This window comes from Pollachius pollachius (assembly GCF_949987615.1).
Source record: "Pollachius pollachius genome assembly, chromosome: 16".
In the NCBI taxonomy this organism is placed as follows: domain Eukaryota; kingdom Metazoa; phylum Chordata; class Actinopteri; order Gadiformes; family Gadidae; genus Pollachius; species Pollachius pollachius.
Genome location: NC_136949.1, coordinates 13,624,557 through 13,641,798, shown reverse-complemented (window position 1 = coordinate 13,641,798; position 17,242 = coordinate 13,624,557). Strand labels below are relative to the sequence as shown.

The 17,242-nt window shown below is 45.2% G+C and overlaps 2 protein-coding genes across 2 annotated transcripts in view; both read right to left on the bottom strand.

The window, feature by feature from the left end:
• Positions 1 to 6,754, bottom strand: part of fam184ab (family with sequence similarity 184 member Ab) — a gene marked incomplete at its 3' end in the record, with an annotated part of 45,540 nt that extends 38,786 nt beyond the window's left edge. The window contains exons 1-2 of the mRNA XM_079753212.1: positions 6,419 to 6,754; positions 421 to 540 (exon numbers count right to left, since the gene is read on the bottom strand). Of these exons, the coding sequence (XP_079609338.1) occupies positions 421 to 540; positions 6,419 to 6,595 (297 nt within the window). The 5' untranslated portion in view covers positions 6,596 to 6,754. The remainder of the gene's footprint in view (positions 1 to 420; positions 541 to 6,418) is intronic.
• Positions 6,755 to 14,352: 7,598 nt separating this feature from the next.
• wasf1 (WASP family member 1) overlaps positions 14,353 to 17,242 on the bottom strand; it is a gene marked incomplete at its 3' end in the record, with an annotated part of 29,390 nt that continues 26,500 nt past the window's right edge. The window contains exons 4-5 of the mRNA XM_079753176.1: positions 14,996 to 15,628; positions 14,353 to 14,510 (exon numbers count right to left, since the gene is read on the bottom strand). Of these exons, the coding sequence (XP_079609302.1) occupies positions 14,353 to 14,510; positions 14,996 to 15,628 (791 nt within the window). The remainder of the gene's footprint in view (positions 14,511 to 14,995; positions 15,629 to 17,242) is intronic.

The window sequence follows — 17,242 nt, the reverse complement described above, 5'->3', positions numbered from 1 at the left end:
GGGCGTGTCATGTGTTCGACATTCACATTCTTGTTATTACCATGTAGAGATTATCATAGAACAAATACAGTTGGTGTTTTCTCACATCCCCAACAAACAGGGCAAACACCTCTTCAGTCACCTGTAATTATAGCCAACACTACTGTATAATTGCTCATTTGATTACAAAGCAATGATTACAAAACAGTTGTAAAGCGTTATGTCTTCATAAATGGGTTATTTTGATTCACTCGGCAAGCTCTTAAATGAATGGGACACATACGTTAATACATAATAAATATATTCTTTTCATATTCAGCAGAGATTGTTTTTTCATTCGGTGATCAGTGGCAGTTATTTGACTGAGCTTTCAATGGATTAAGGATGGTGGTTCATACATATTTTGTTTAGAGTTGGAACAACATAAAAAAAAATACCAACCTGCAGAATCTTCTCCCTGGTCTCAGAGAGGATCTGCTGCACCTCCTCCTCATGTGCCTCCTTCAGGGTGGCAATGGCCGCCTCGTGTTCATCATTCTTGGTGTTCAGAGCATATATAACCTGGGAGAAATGAACTGAATTAAAGATCAGCCCAAAGCATTCTCCACCGTGTTGTGTCCAAAAAAATGTAGTGAAAAACCCTTTGTCTTTATTTTAATCAGAATATACCAAGAGGTAATTGACATCCCCAGATTTGATATGGCAGACTTTCTAATTCCAACATTTTCCAAAATGTCTTGACTAGAACACTAATAGTCCTCCTGTTTGAATCCCACTCATGTGTTGCTACTTTGAGTAGTCCACATAATGGCATTTCCCTCAGCACAGCAAGCTGAAGGTCATTGTGTAAAGAAAGTCAAATCACTTAAACACTAATAAGTTAACTAAAGTGCAAACGAGATAAGAGAAAGGCAAAAGCACTGCATCATACAGACCATCAGACCTTTCCATTTAATCTAGAAACACAAATGAAAATATAGTTGCATGCAATGATAACAGAGTCCTACATAGTATGGCTAGCTAGGTGAGCAGACATGGGAAAATGCATGCGTCATAGAGGACAGCATTTTACTTTGTGCAATCTGTCACAAAATGGAGCCCAGCCATCTACTATTCCCTCTGACATGGCCCTCGATCGTCCTCCGATCCACATCACGTCAAACATAAAGAACTCATAATCATTGAAAAAATCGGACACTTCCCATCCCCTTTGGACCTTGAAAAAAGGTCTAACTTCATCAAGAGTCAACCTCTGCAATACCCTCCAGACTATTACTCTAGATAAAACGCTGCAGCAAGACTTTCAACCAAAACTATGAAGGGAGACCAAATCTGTAGCAAAGCCTATTGCTACACTCCACCTAGGTGTCTTTCATTTGGCTCCTCCAAACAAATGACGCAGGGTGGTGACGTTGAAGCCGGTTTATTTTAGAAGTTTGCAGACAATGATAAATAGCCTAGTGCTCCATGTTGCCATGCAGGTGATCTCTGTGTGTGGCGATGGCTGCTTTAACCTGTGCAGACTGATTACTCAATGTGCAACAGGTGTGCAGCCTCACCCATCCACAGAGTTCATTCCCACTCGGCCAGGCGAGGCTGCTCAACATCATCCACACCGCACTCCCAAAACATTACTCTCAGGACCCCTTGAAACATCCTACTCCTGACCTCTGAGGCCCTGCATGGTACTGCTCCTGCCTGTATCTTGGACCTCATCTCCCTTTTCCAAACCAGCAGGACCCTTCGGTCTCAGATAGAGGCCTCCTTACATCCCAGGGTCCCGCCTGAAAGCCACTGCAGACAGGCCTCTGCTGGTTGATATAAAATATAGCCAAGGCAGTCTGTGTTTATAAAAATAGACTAGAAGCATATTTGTATTAACTTGGCACTTGATATTTGGTTTTTAGCCCTTATGTAAGCACTTTATTTATTTCTTTTTTAGGTTTTTTAGCATTTTGTGTGTGCACTTTATTTCGTTTATATTGTGTCCCTAAATGAACTTCATGTGGAGTTCACTTGTACTGTAAAATAATTTCCACAGCCCTATGGCATCACTTTGATACCACATCGTTTTCACGGGCCGGCTCATTTTGATTCGACCCGCACATTTTTATTAGGACATATACAATCAGAATATATGGTTCTGAGCACGACAGAGAGACGGTTCAAATCCCTCCACTAGAAAAATTATTTAATATGCCTTGTCCCGCCCTCACAACCTGCCCATGTCCTAGCATACTCTCTGCGCATGAGAAAACTTCTTTCTCTGCTGAAACGTTGTTGGCCACATTGGTATACAAAGAAATGTGTTAATTCAATAAGAAGTGAAGTATCTATTTAGTTGTGCAGGACATAACCACATAGGTTTGATCTGAAACAAGGCTATCGCGGTAACAACATATTGCAATATGAAAAGACACTGCATCCCATATTACTCAAACTTCAACTGAACATATCCGATGATGGGTTCAGAAACTCTTTGAATCAAAGTGCAGAGCCCGTCTGTGAAAAACCCAGTACAGAAAGAGGCTATAATGCTCCAAACCCTTTACAGATTCTGAAAAGAAAGGGAAAGACTGCTAGCTGTCTTTGTAGACGTATCAACCTATGATAAGGTGAGTTCATCAATCTGAAAATACCAATGTCCGACTCAAGAAAATCAAAGCTCTTGCAACAGATGTATTCCAAGCCCTTTTGCGTACGTAAATGTTGCACTTATATAGTGTTTTTCTCACTAGTAGCCACTAAAAGCGCTTTAAAATCATAGCATTACATCCACCCATTCATACACACATTCACACATGACGGCGGTGTCAATCACATAAGGCAACAGCCAGCTGGTCTGGAGCAGTCAGGGTTAGGTGTCTTGCTCAGGGACACCTCCACACACCTTGATCTAGCCAGTCAACCCACTCTACCCCCTGAGCCATGAACAAGCAGATGTGTCTACAGAAAGCAGAGATGCAGAAGAGTTTATTAACGTACAGATATCAGACCATTCTATTAAATGTTATTAACATGATCAGTTGTTGTTATTTTAATAATATGAATAACATTTAGAACTTGTAGCAGATTCTCACATGTTCAAAACAGGTTACGGAACCACATGCCCAATCGATTGGCCAAAATAAATGTGTAAAATGTAATTGTATACATTTATTCTGCAATAATGAATAAATAGACTAGCCTATGAACATATTTGTCAAACTTCCATTTTCCATTCAAGCTTTATTACTGTATTCATGAATGACCCTGAAAATTCATGAGTTGTTCAAAGGACTCTGAACACGCTGTTGTACATCTGCATTCTCAGCTGTAAGATTTCCTCTTCTGTGTATTATGGCTCATAAAGACTTTCTCAAATACATATCCATCATTCCTTCCACTAAGTAAGGCTTGGCTGAAGATAGAGTCCTCAGTTGATCCACACATTGGTATTCATTTCACGCTAACAAGACAACTGAAACTCAAAGAGCCAAACTCCAAGCAGATTCACCAGGGTGATATTACGGAGGGTGAGAAGCAGGAGAAAGAGTTTGAAAACCCTGAAGATCCGGCCTATGTATTTGTAGCCAATTGTTAGGCAAAAAAGTAGGGGTGGTTCATGAATTTTAAATTATGGCTCATAAAGACTTTCCCCTTGTTTATACAGGTCCACACTTGGAAAGTACATAATATGTTACCCTAACCAACCCTAACCCTAACCCATTCAGAAAGTGACATGACATGACAACCAAATAAAACAGTTAGGGTAATGAAATGGTCTCTCGCTCGTGTCGCTATATTTACTAGGAAATTGATTTGATGGAACTGTGAATACCAAAAATAATGTGATATTGTGGTTCATGATCCGGCCTGGAAAAAAACGGGATATGACTTTTTTTGCCAAAACCATCATAGAGACTGCAGCCTGATCGTCCTGGGATCGGGAAAGATTACGCAAGAAGATAATTCTACTTTCAGGTCACTCTTATTCACACTAAAAGTTTCATATTAACCTGTAAATATGCAGCTTCATGATCATCATGTTTCCTCCTTAACTCTTTTCTGACAATAATAAAAAATATATACATACAGTTCTACCATGTATCGGAAAACCACAGACAAGGTTTTTAGTGTTAATTCTGCAACAGATGAGGAATGAAAAGACATAATGCATAGTCAAGTCATGCTTGAAAGAGTTGGACAAGTAGGCTCATCTATTAGGCTATATAAAGTGTGTGGAAAAAGTTACTTCATGTAAAAACTTGGCAGGTTTATTGCAGAGATTCGGATGCAAACTACTTTACCTTTGTGTAACCATAGAGAATGCAAGTAACCAAAATTGATTAAACATTGATTAATTGATTAAACAATAAAGAAATCAACTAGTACTTAAACATAATTACATATCTACTTCCAACACTTCCCAACCTCATTAGTTGGTGTCCATCTATGTTATTTTCGTCCTCCAGTCTCCAGGAATATGCAGAGGTCTATTTCTGTCTCACTTCACGACTAAAACATTATGGCCCAGCAAAAAGCCAGAAACTTGAGTTTTGCCAGCCTGGCTTACCATGGAGAAGCTCACAGTAACAGCTCTCTGAGAAACAGCGCCCTACTTCTTTCATGCCATTGGCCTGAATTATAATTTATATAGAGCTTGTTGCCATAGCAGCAAAATCCTAGTTCAGCTCCTTGACAGTCATACTGCAATATGCAGCAGTTTGTAAAAGCACTACAGCTGTAAATAATAAGATAGAGTTTAAAGAGTTTAAACCAACTAAGATAGCAAAACAAATTAGATGACTGCACAATGGGCGTTAATGGAAAAAAACATTTGTCGAAAAAAAGGTATTTGGTGATAAAAAAAATATCGTAAATAGCATTGGTATAGAGCAGGTTTCATGTCAAAGAGTCCAAGTCAAAGCTTTATTGTCAATTCCAACAAATGTAAAAGACAAATAGAATAATCAAAATTCTGTTTGTCTCTGACCCACGGTGCATGAGAGGAACAGCAGTCTAGATCACTGGAAGGATACGATGACACCTAACATTTAAGAAGTGACGCAAACAAACCTACATTCAAACAACACCTAGCACCATTATAAATCAAGTTTGGTTTCTCAGTACAGGGATCAGAAGGCTCAATTTAATAATGAATTCATACTAAAAGACCAGAAAGGGATACCAAAAATCTTGCATGTATTTTTTTTTACTGAAATTGAGTTTGAATGTAGGACTATGCAATGTTTTAAAAGGTGGCCCCTGGTGGGTTTGGGAGTCGATTATATCTGAAAGCGTCTACTTGACACAATGAAGCACGAATATATGAATCAGCCAATTAGTGACGAGGGTAACCAATTAATGCTGTGATGCTGCTGAAACTGTCTGCTGACGGCATGCCACGTCACTTCTACTCCTGACACCTCACCAGGGGAAAAGCAGCCATGGCTGGCGAGCCCACGCCCTCTGACGTGTGTACAAAGAATGTATTTTTGTCATTTGGATCGCTAAAAGGCTTGTTTTGTTCATCATTAGTTTGGCATATTTCCCATGTACTGATCCATGTACTGATCCTGGATGCAAATGATCCTGTTTAATTGGGCAGTGAGCCTGCTCATATTAACTTGATGATACATAAAGATTTCATTGATAAGTTTGAATTATTACAAAAAGACTTTCTAACATGACATCAACAATTATAACTTTAAGGTGCCAATAAGCACCGTCATGACTGCATAATAAGCCTTGTGAGGCCTATAGACTATAAAGTCTGCAAATGTGATGTGCCTGATGACCTCATGCTTTTTCATTTGTGTTATCAGAAGTCATTAACTCACTAATCAGTGTGTCTTCATTTCTACAAACGGGTGGTGGTGTGGAAAGATGTAAGGCTAGATTTAAGACTTGATCACTGGACGTTTGATATTCTAATACATCAGTTAATAATTACGATGCATGTCAAGGGATTACCGATGTTAAGCATGAAGGGTTCTTTATTAAAGGATGTCATGCTGATGGTTATGCACCCTTCCTAAATAAACTCCAGACACAAATCGACCCCAAGGCCGCTTTGACTTTGACTCAGATGTCTCAAATGAGTGACCTCAACAGTTTGCTGTTTGACTGAATCAACGTTGTCATGCTGTTAACGTGATTCTTCTGATGTATTTTGCAGCCTTATCTCAAGCGTCCTCAATATGCACCCTTTACCTTGGTGCAAGTGACAATACACCAGGAAAGCGATTCATGACACAATTCACCGAATTCTTCGTACCCAATTGTGTACATATACCCTACAGGTTTGATTTAATAATGCGAAATACGCATTGGACGGGTGGCAGCATCAGCATCCCCATCGGGATTAACCCTGGACACACCGCTCGGCCTGGGGCTTAGCTCATGTCTGCTCCCGAAAATCCCCTTATGCACATCGTCGATTACATCCCCGTCTTACCTTGGTCAGCTGCGCTATTTTCTTGCTCATCTTCAGGTGCAGGTCGTGGGTATACTCCATGGCGATGCCCGGCTGGAACGCCGTGGCGGACGGGGATCCGGAGCTGTATTTGCCCGCTCCGGTGGACGGCTGGCCAGCAGGGCTGTAGTACTGCTGCCAACCCGAACCGGTCGCCATCTTCACGATAATGCTTTAGATTTTCCCTCCCCGCCAAAAGATTGAGTTTCTACCCGCGAGAACGAACCCGTCTGCCCACTGACGGAGGGCAGGACAGGCAGTGGCGGCGGAGTCCTTCGCCACCTGAAACCCTGGCACGAAACGCACCCGCAGACCCGAGCCTTGTTGGCCCGTTCGCCTGCTAAAATATCAGGGTCATTTTTGCGCAGGTCAGGATAATAACACGATGCTAACGTCGAATGCTAGTCTATTTATCCCGACGGAAGACGTCAGAGCCCGGTCGTTGCTGTAGTGTGTATCCATCAACACGCTCTGCGGGCTAGCCGTCGCGGAATACACTCAAAACAGACGGACTAGAAGCTATCATATCGGTAAAACAGGTCTTTATGGTGTCAGAACACGGCAGTAACCCGGCGGTGAGTCGGTATCCCCGAGTGGTTGTGGTGGTGAAGACATGTGGGCACCTGTCTCCTCCGAAATAGTCCAGGAGGGGAAGGTTCGCCTCCTCGGTGCGTCGCGGCTCGGGAGAAGCACTGCTCTTGTTCAAGTGGCACGCACGCGCACGTGTATGTGTAAAGAGCAGAGAGTCGGTGCGCGTGTGTGCGCGCGCGTGTATGTGTAAAGACCAGAGAGTCGCCGCCGTGTGTTGTGTGTGTGCGCGCGTGTGTGTGTAAAGAGCAGGGAGTTTGTGGGTGCGCGTGTATGTGTAAAGACCAGAGTCGCTACTGTTTGTGTGCGCGTGTGTTAGTGTGCAGTAGCTAGGACGGGCTGAGCTGTTGCTATAGCCCTACGCCTGTTGCCATGGATCACCACCTCAATAGTTTACCCGATTGTTGATTACGTCAGTTCCGTTCGCTGGCCCTTTTTTGTGGAGAAATCTCTGTAGTTTACGTTCAATCACAGACAATAGCCCCCTTTTCCTTTGAGAAGGATGAGTGCTGGTGGGAAAAGGTGCCTTATTTCTACCCTCTGAGTTCTGCATGCATGTAAACCATCCACAATCCATTTGACAATCGGGCTATGACGTCAACATAATAGTTTGATTAAACATTGATTAATTGATTAAACAATTAAGAAATCGACTAGTACTTCAACATAATTACATATCTACTTCCAACACTTCCCAACCTCATTAGTTGGTGTCCATCTATGTGATTTATAGGCTAAATGTTGATGATATTCCAAAGTTGTATATGAAAAGTCCAAAACGTTTATGGTTGTATCCTCGTGCAGTCTACACACGTGTTGTTACACTTCTCATTACATTGCATTATCCGAGATTTCGATTTGTGACCCCTTAGTGTAGGCTAAGGGTTAAAACGGCACAGGATAGTCCAAATGAACAACTCTACAATGAAACGTAGTGATGCATGTGTTACTCTTGTTACACATCCACCTGAACTAGTTTTAATTGATCCATCATCAATTAAAACATGGTGGTTTCATTATTATGTTATCCATTAACAGTTGAAAGTGCTCAATTTGGCGGTAACTGAGGTGTTTCAAGCCTATATTGTTTCCTTAAGAGAGAGAGAGAGAGAGAGGGCAGAGTGTGTGTGTGTGTGTGTGTGTGTGTGTGTGTGTGTGTGTGTGTGTGTGTGTGTGTGTGTGTGTTCGATATTTCCCGTCAGGTTTAACCGATCTCTTCCAAAATTACAGCCCAGCTTTGGCACACTTGAGGTATATGGTTCAATTTAGCAGAAAAACTATTCTCGGCCAAAAGTATACAAACGCAAGGTTGCTGCTTTATTAATTTTTTTCCCCACAATATCTGTCATGTTGGTTCCAGTATCTGTAACGATTATACTCAGCAGCCAACGCAGAGTCTCAGGACACAGAATAAAGTGAAAAGCAAAGTATTTACTAGGAAGCCAGGCATATAACACAGGTAAGTCCAAAAAAAACAAACTAGCACATCTAGGGAATCAATCTTAAGGAAAACTGTCAAAAGGTCCAACAGCTATACATCCAGGCAGGGAATAGGCGAAACAAAGAACCAGGGAGACTAGAAATCCAATACATGCTGAAAGGGGTGGTGTTCACATTGGGGAACAAAGAGAATCGGTCAAGGTAACGAAGAGAACAGGGAGGACGTATGCAATCAGAGTAGGTTCTGGATAACCAAGGGGAACAAAGAGTGGGAGGACATCTGGTGGGGGAAACAGAAATGACAGGATGGGACAATATCGCCCGTCAGGTTTATCTCTTCCAAATAGACAGCACAACTTTGGCCCACTTGAAGTAAGACAGTGTCATTTAGGAGTAGAATGAAGGAAAACATTTTCTTGTCCAAAACATAAGCGTAGCTCTTCTTTTCACCATGGTCATTTTACTCCCATATCTCCTTTCAGGTTTATTCCAGCATTTCCAACGTACAGCCCATCTTTGGCACATACTTGAAGCAAGACACGGTTACAAGGGAATGGAGATTTGAGGCAAAATTATTCTATGTCAAACTGTAAAAAATCTTAAGGTCATCGCTGTTTCTCTTTTTCTTTCCACAGTTGATGTCATGTGTCTACGTTTTGTCCGATCAGGCTCATCTTCAAATCTCTTCAAACATAAAACCCAGTTTTGGTACAGTTGCAGTTACATGATTACATGTTGGAGGAATGAAATATTCTTGGGTCAAAGTGAAAAAAAACAATAAGGGTCCCCTTATTGTTTTTCTTTTCCAACATCATCATCATCATCATCATCATCACCCCAGCCTCAATTCCCCCCTAACATCAGAGTCATTACAGAGGACATTATAGTATCGGACAGACTCCTACGAAAACCTACTTTGGTACTCACCAACCCCCTCTCATCAACACGTCAACCCCCTCTCCTCAGGAAACCGAATGAGCATGTCAGGACCATCCTCTGCCTCATTTCGCACGTCACACAGGTAAGCGCAAGGGGCCCGTATGGCAGAGGGCTGGAGGCCTCTGTTCCAGGCTTTTGAATAGGGACTACCATGGCATGCTTCCAAACCCACATCAGGACCCTCTCCTCCTACGCTCGGCTGAACAAAGACAAAACCTCCATCAGCATAATTTACCCAAATCCCGAAACGGATCATAGAAACAGGCCCTCTGTAGCCAGAGCCATATCGCCCACCGCTAAAAGGGCCCTCGTCAGCTCATCCAACGTGAAGCACACATCAAAAGGGCTCTCTTTATACTCATCCCACCCAAGATCAAGCCCTGCAGCCATCTGAGCAGCATCCCCTCTCCTGGTCCGCCCACCTACATCCTAGTGCTGCCGAATGCATTGCGCCAGCATATTGGCCTTGCTAACACGCACACACGACTGCCAAACCGGCACACCACTCCGTCTACATCTGCCTGAAATAGGGCAAACAACCTCCTACACCTCTGTGAGGGATGTCCTCCTCCCCAATGCAAGCCCTCCAACATGCTGATTTAATGTCCCAGCTCACCTCAACCCTAACTCTTTGGTACACCGATACTGTACCTTCTACAGGGAAGCTCCTCGACCTCCTTTCAGCCCTATTCCTAGCCTTTACTGACTCATCGAATGCCTTATTCCACCCCAGCACTACCTTCCAGGGCCAAAAATCGGCCTTTAGGGAAACCGCCTCCGTAGCAGCAGACAACACAGGGGAAGAAAGCACCGGAACACCTCCACTGATTCATCACTTACACTATCTAATCCTCCCAGACACATCCAAATGCATCCCATTCTTCCTTTCTCAAATCAAACGTTCCGACGTTTGATTTCTCAAATCAAACAGTCGTTCCCTACCAGTAGTCTCACACCGCAGATTCCCTCCCCACCTACGTATGGGGAAACGATCACCGTCAACAGCATATGATAACCCCCAATACTTCCCACTCAGCCTTACATATGGCATGACCATCATTTACACCCACCCTATCCTTCCTAAAGTTTCCTCCATCACACTACCCACACCATCCAATGTAGAGCTACCCCACAACAGGTTATGTCCATGAAAGTCCCCACCAAAGATAGCAGGCAGTGAAACTGCTACGAAAACTCTATTGAGTGCATCCACTGACATTAGAGTGAACGGGTTGTAATAATTTCACTAAGAAACCATTTCCCTTACCCATATCCCCCCATACCTCCATCAATACACACTCATCTCTCCATAGTGACTCATCCCTTCTATATTGAAGACCCTCTCTATAAGGTTGCACCCTTCCCAACAGGCATTCTCACGTTGAACACATACTTATCCTGGGGTAACAAAATCAACATTAGCAGCCGTGTCTCCACAGATACAATCCGGTTTGACCTGGATCTCCCTAATAAACTTTTTTAATTATTGGCCATTGCCTTTGAGGCTTCTTGGATTCAAAAGCAAGATAAAGAAAGTTCTTACTCACTTTTGCAGCTTCACAGGGGGTCTGAGATAATTTCAGCCCAAACACACAAGCCCCCTGAGATAATTGTGTGGAGTGTGTGTGGGAATGCTGGTTGAAGCAGCCCCACTTAGCCTGAGTCAGACTGATTGGACTCTGGGGCTGGGTGAGGCTGCAAACCTGTTGCACTTTAAGAAATCAATGCGCAAAGGTTATGTCAGCCATCTCCAAACACAATTAGGGCATTTAGCAGACGCTTTTAACCAAAGCAACTTACATCGGTTAATATACACATTGACGGCAGAGTCAACCATGCAAGGCGACAGCCAGCTCGTCAGGAGCAGTTAGGGTTAAGTGTCTTGCTCAGGGACACATCAACAATCACCTAGGAGGTGATTGTTGAGGCTAAGCCGACCCTTAACACACTGTCCTGCATGGCAACATGTTGTATCAGCAGCAAACAATACAATAAACAAATGAGCACCATTTGCCAGCATACATCACAGGTGGACACGCCCACCTCTGATTTCACTAAGGCACAGGAAAAGGCAGAATTCCAAACGGCTTGTCATGGCTGATCACACTCATACCTGGTGGCATGGGCCCTTTAAGTCTGACATAGTCTATGTGGCACCCTATGCACAAAACCTCACACCCTTTCTCTCTCCAGGCACAAAAAAATCCACGGGCCAGGAACCCAAACCTTTCAACGCCAAAAGCTTACCCTGATGCTCTGACCGAAACAAAACCAGTAGTGATCCCCACTGCTTTAAAATCAAGCCCACATCTGACTGCTTCCGGCTCTGGTTGAGGACCAGTAGTTCAATTGGTTAAGCCTTGTCCTTCACCTCAAAAGAGTCATGTTAATCTATCCATGCCTCCTTCCTGTTCACCTCTCCTTCACCTTTCGCTACTGGCGTGACCTAAGAGCAAGTCCTTCTGCTTCCTGCTCTCATGAAGACCACTCCTCTCCTCCTTCCTGCATCTTGTCTGAGTCTGACATTGATGCAACCACCTGCCACCCGCTGTCGAGCCCACCTTTGTCACAACTTCTGGGACCTTGTCTCTTGGAGTTTTCGGTTCTAACTTCAGTGTCACATTTGAAGTTTATCGTTTTCAATATATTTCCATAGTTTTAGGCACTATCAGGAGCTACTTGCACCCCCCCCCCTCCCCCATGTTGCCACTATCTCCATTTCATGCATTATGTATTATTATGTTTAGAGAATCAAATCCACACAAATTTCATCCCCATATATCAAAATGGCAATATTGATTTAATATGTTCATATCCATTTTTGTTTCGTTATTTGATTTTACTTCTAGCTCATGTGAATAAGTGATTTTCACTTATTTTAATGTTTATTTTGCCTCCGTAGGTCACATCAGGTGAGCCCATCTCCATTGATATAAAACCTGAACTGTCAGAGTTGAGGAAAACACCTGTACATCTTTATAAAGTTTGACTTTAAGCACTATATATATATTATTTGCTAAGCAGAGACTAGTGTTTTTATTTAAACCAGTAAGAACTCACCAAAATGGAAACTGGTGGTTATAAATGCATATTAATTCAAAAGTGCATGATTGAAAGGTATATTCCTAGGGAAGAATGTTACTGGAAATACTCCAAATTAACTGTATAATTACTGACCAATATTACTGCTGTTGCTTCAAGCCCCAACTGAGGCTAAGACAACATTAGCGGCAAGACTTGAAACATAACAGCTTTTATTAATTCAAGCAAACTGTTACAGTCAACAGTTACATAAGTTACATGGTATTCAGTAATGTATTATCTTTTTTTTGCAAACCATGGCCCCATCGGAACCCCAATTCTTTTACACAAACATAGAAACGTCTAACCCATACAAGCGCAGGCAAGTAGCAACAGCACAATACATTCATCAACTCGACAGTACGTTTCATACAAACAATAAGGCAATTATAAGAAAATAAAAACAAATGAAAAGAAAACAGAGACGACAGACAGCAGTCATCAAATGAAAAGCCCAGGACCTTTCAGAGCAATGTCTTGGGTTTCCTTCTTGCTTTTTTTTCTCTGATTTCCTTCTTGGTAGTTTTTCCGGGGTAAACATTAACTCTGTTCTAGTCACCAGACGTGGTTAGACTCTTCATTAGTAAAAAGAAAGAAGAGAGAGACGGGAGAAAGGAGCTGCCTTGAGTGTTTGGTCGAGTGGTATGTACCCAGAGTTGGTCAGACGACTGACATTTGCAAAAATAAAATCAAAGAATGTGCAGTGTGACAGGAGTGTGTGTGTGTTGCTCCTGTGAGTGGCTCACGCAGAACAACGCAAATATACAGTATACTCAGTAAACATCACAGGAGCATTGTATGTCTGGTCACTGGACCATGAGTCTGCGTTTGATGGTGCACGTGATCGTGTGAATCAGATGGTGCACGTGGTCCTCCGGGATCCAATGACCGGGAAACTCATCTGAACATCTGGTGGCCTAAATAGTTTCAGAGGCAAAAGTAGTGGAGTGGATCTGGTAGATATGCACTAACGTATAGGGTCAAATAAAAGACCATGTACACATACTGGTCAACCTTCAGTTCCATCACAATCATCACCACACGTCATTTCATCCATATATTCTTTTGCTTGTCAAATTATAAAACAAATTAGTGGTGATGTCAGAGCAAACATAAGACGAAAGCACAAAGGACACCTTGGGCCTTGAGCAACAGTGCTGCTTCTCTCCAAACCATCTGCACTGGAAATGACTGGCCTATTACAACTGCACGTGTCGGAAAAATAGTAAATAAGATGATAAAAAAATAAGTCTGCATCCGTTCAATAACACTTTCAACCACAAGGTGGCAACAATATACAACAAAGCTGAAGACAGAGGCACATGCCGCCTCTTTTGAACCAGTTTTTCTCTGCTCTCACGTTGACACACAGCTAGATGTGTAATAAAAATTAGGGGTTCTTATAACGTTTTGCTTTTTTTTTCATGTAGAACAGAACTGTACACAAGTCGGATTTCGAAAAAGAGAAAGTAAACTCAAGAAAACGAACCAAAAGTTAACAAGGTCTATATGGTAATGTAGAAAGAGTAACTTAAGAAACCACTGACAGGACCCTAGAATGACAAAGAGATCCTCGCCGGAACATGAACACCCCGCAGAAGAGCGGGGTGGAAGGAGAGAGGGACAAAGGAGAGAGAGGGAGATGTGGGAAGACCAAAAAAATGAGGAATTCCGGAAATGGAAAGGCAGAAGTCTCTTCCTGGGATTGGTTTCTGATCGCACGACTCCCTGCTCCTTTCCGACGCCTCTCCTCCTCCTCCTCTTCCTCCTCCTCACTCCATCCAGTCCCCCTCTCCTCCTCCTCCTCTTCCTCCTGCTCCTCCTCACTCCATCCAGTCCCCCTCTCCTCCTCCTCCTCTTCCCTCTCCTCACTCCATCCAGTCCCCCTCGTCGAACTCCGACTCGTCCTCCGAGTCCGAGTACTCGACGGCGATGCGCCGCGACAAGATGGTGGCCACGTCGTTGCCCACCCTCTTGTGCTTTGCCTCCTGCTCTCGCTGCTCCTCCACCTTCCGCAGCTGGATGCCTGGTGGGGGGGGGGGGGGGGGGGGGGGGGTGACATCAGCCAATCATAAACCTTCTCCTTGACAATGACAACGTCCTCACATTACCCATGTTCAAGTAGAGCTATTGTCCTATTTATTTTGTGTATGGAAGGGAAGGTGAGAAGAGAGGGATGAAAAGAGAGGTGTGGTGTGGGATAGAGAGAGAAAGAGTTTCCTTTATCCTTAACCACTCTTTCTGCTCGGTTCTGTTCAAATAAAGGAGAGTGTTTTACGTGCTTCAGTTGTGGATGGCAAGATAGAGAGAGAAAGACAGGGATGGAAAGAGAGGGAGGTAGTGTTTATATCCGTCTAAAAATAAATAATTCTCGAATGCTGCTAAAGGAGAGCCCAACTTCTACGGGTCGAAAAAGGTTATACCCTTTCTGAAAACGAAAAATGAAAAGGATAGAAAGGTGTGGGCTTTCCGACGACAGCCAACCGACGAGTGTGTGTGGGTCCCACGCACCTTTGCGGATGGCCTCCAGCAGGACGCTGCGGGCGTCGCTGATGGGCGGCAGGTTGGTGGGGTGGTGCCTCTTGCCGTGGCCCCCGTCGTGGCCGCTGGTGTGGGGCGAGGCCATGGCCCCCGCCGAGGGGAAGGCCGGGATGGGCGGCGGGCCCGGCGGGCACGGGGAGCCCCTCCCCCCGTGGGAGGGCAGGGGAGGGGGCGGCGGGGGCGGCGGCAGGGCGGCGCCGTCCGGCTGGCCGAAGGTGGAGGAGCCCGGCGGCGGCGGGGGGCCCCTGTCCAGGACCTGCTGGAGGCGGGCCGGGGAGGAGGAGTGGAGGGGCGGGGCCACGGGGGGCGGGGCCGGGTGCAGCACCCCCGCAGATATCTGCAGCGGGGCGGGCGCGGGCGGGATGGCCGGTGGCTGCTGGTGGTGGTGGTGGTGGTGGTGGTGGTGGTGGTGGTGCTGCTGGAGAGGCAGCGGGGGGACGGCCGGGGGAGGGGTGCCCCGCGGGCCCGCCCCGGAGGAGGGCAGGGGGGGAGGCGGAGGGGGAAGCGGAGGGGGCGGGGGCGGGGTGAGGGAGTTGAGGCCCGCCGCTCGGGCGGGAGACTGAGGTCTGCTGTCGGAATAACCTGAACTGGAGCTGAGAGAGGGAGGGAGGGAGGGAGGGAGAGAGAGAGAGGGGGGGAGGAAGAGAGAGAGAGAGAGGGGGGAGAGAGAGAGAGGGGGGGAAGAGAGAGAGAGAGAGGGGGGGAGGAAGAGAGACAGAGAGAGGGGGGAGAGAGAGAGAGGGGGGGAAGAGAGAGAGGGGGGGAAGAGAGAGAGAGAGAGGGGGGGAGGAAGAGAGACAGAGAGAGGGGGGAGAGAGAGGAAGGGAGAGAGAGAGAGAGAGAGGGGGGAGGAAGAGAGACAGAGAGAGAGGGGGGGAAGAGAGACAGAGAGAGGGGGGGAGGAAGAGAGACAGAGAGAGGGGGGAGAGAGAGGGGGGAGAGAGAGAGAGAGAGAGAGAGAGAGAGAGAGAGAGAGAGAGAGAGAGAGAGAGAGAGAGAGAGAGAGAGCGAGCGAGCGAGAGAGAGAGAGAGAGACAGAGAGAGAGAGAGTCAATACAAGTAGATCTTAAGCTTTGAGAGAGAGAGAGAATCGATAATGAAGTTCCACAAAACACAAAGCCTTCTGTTCTACCGATGGCAACACAAATCAAGCACCGGGTATTTTTCAGGGTATAGTGGACGGATCAATGAAGGTGATGTTATTGGGTGGTTCAGGGTCTAGTTAGTCCCACAAATCAGACTTTAGTTTAATAATTTAAAGTGTGAGGGCAGACAAGCCTAAACCTGAGTGAACAAGCGTTTCTTTTCCTCACACTTCATGTTTGTTATGACCACTCATGTCGCTGGAAGCGGGACGTGTAAACATTAATTGGCTATTAACAGTGAACATAATGTCTCACTTCTTATCAACAGTAAGAAACTGTCTCTAAAGGTTGAAATCAACACCGTGTAGACTGGCCGGTGTACACGCTTAATTATAACCCCCTTCTCCAAGCTCCGTAATCAGGAATCAGTGTCTCTTCGTTAGGACGTCTCGGTAATGAAACAGGAAACGGGGGCGTTGCTCCGCCCTTTCAGTTCTCGGTTCCCATCCCAGACTGTGCGTACAATCTCGGGGCTGGATGCTAGCCTGAAGGCTGCCTCACCAGCTAACTGGGTTGTGAGACGGGGAGAATCTTTCCCCCCTCCGTTTTTCATTTTGACACAATTCACAAGCCAACATCGAAGCCGGGGTAGTGCTCAGTGACACTTGGTGACACAATTCCTTTCCCTTTGAGCATCATGCAGGCAGCTTCAGGATGAAGCTTCTTGGACAGATTTGCCGCTCCCCCTCGTATTGAAAATCATACCAACTGTCACAAATCAATCCAAATATATCACACTACCGACGGGGAGGGACACCAGCTTGAGTCCAAACCTCCCCCGGACCGCCGGCGCCCTGTTGATCCCCCTTCTGATCCGGGGATCTCTCCGTCTCTCTGTGCTGTGGGTTAGTCAGGTCTGTCCCTCCCTCCTTCCATCTCTTACTTCTCTCATTGTTGTGTTTTTTTTATCCCCCATATCCCCGCTCTGGTGGAGCTGAACCGCATACAAGGAAGGGATAACCGGCTGCTCAAGAGTATGAAGAGGATTCAAATTCAAAGAGTGTAAGCCGTGTGTGTGTATATGAGAGAGAGAGAGAGAGAGAGAGAGAGAGAGAGAGAGAGAGAGGAGAGA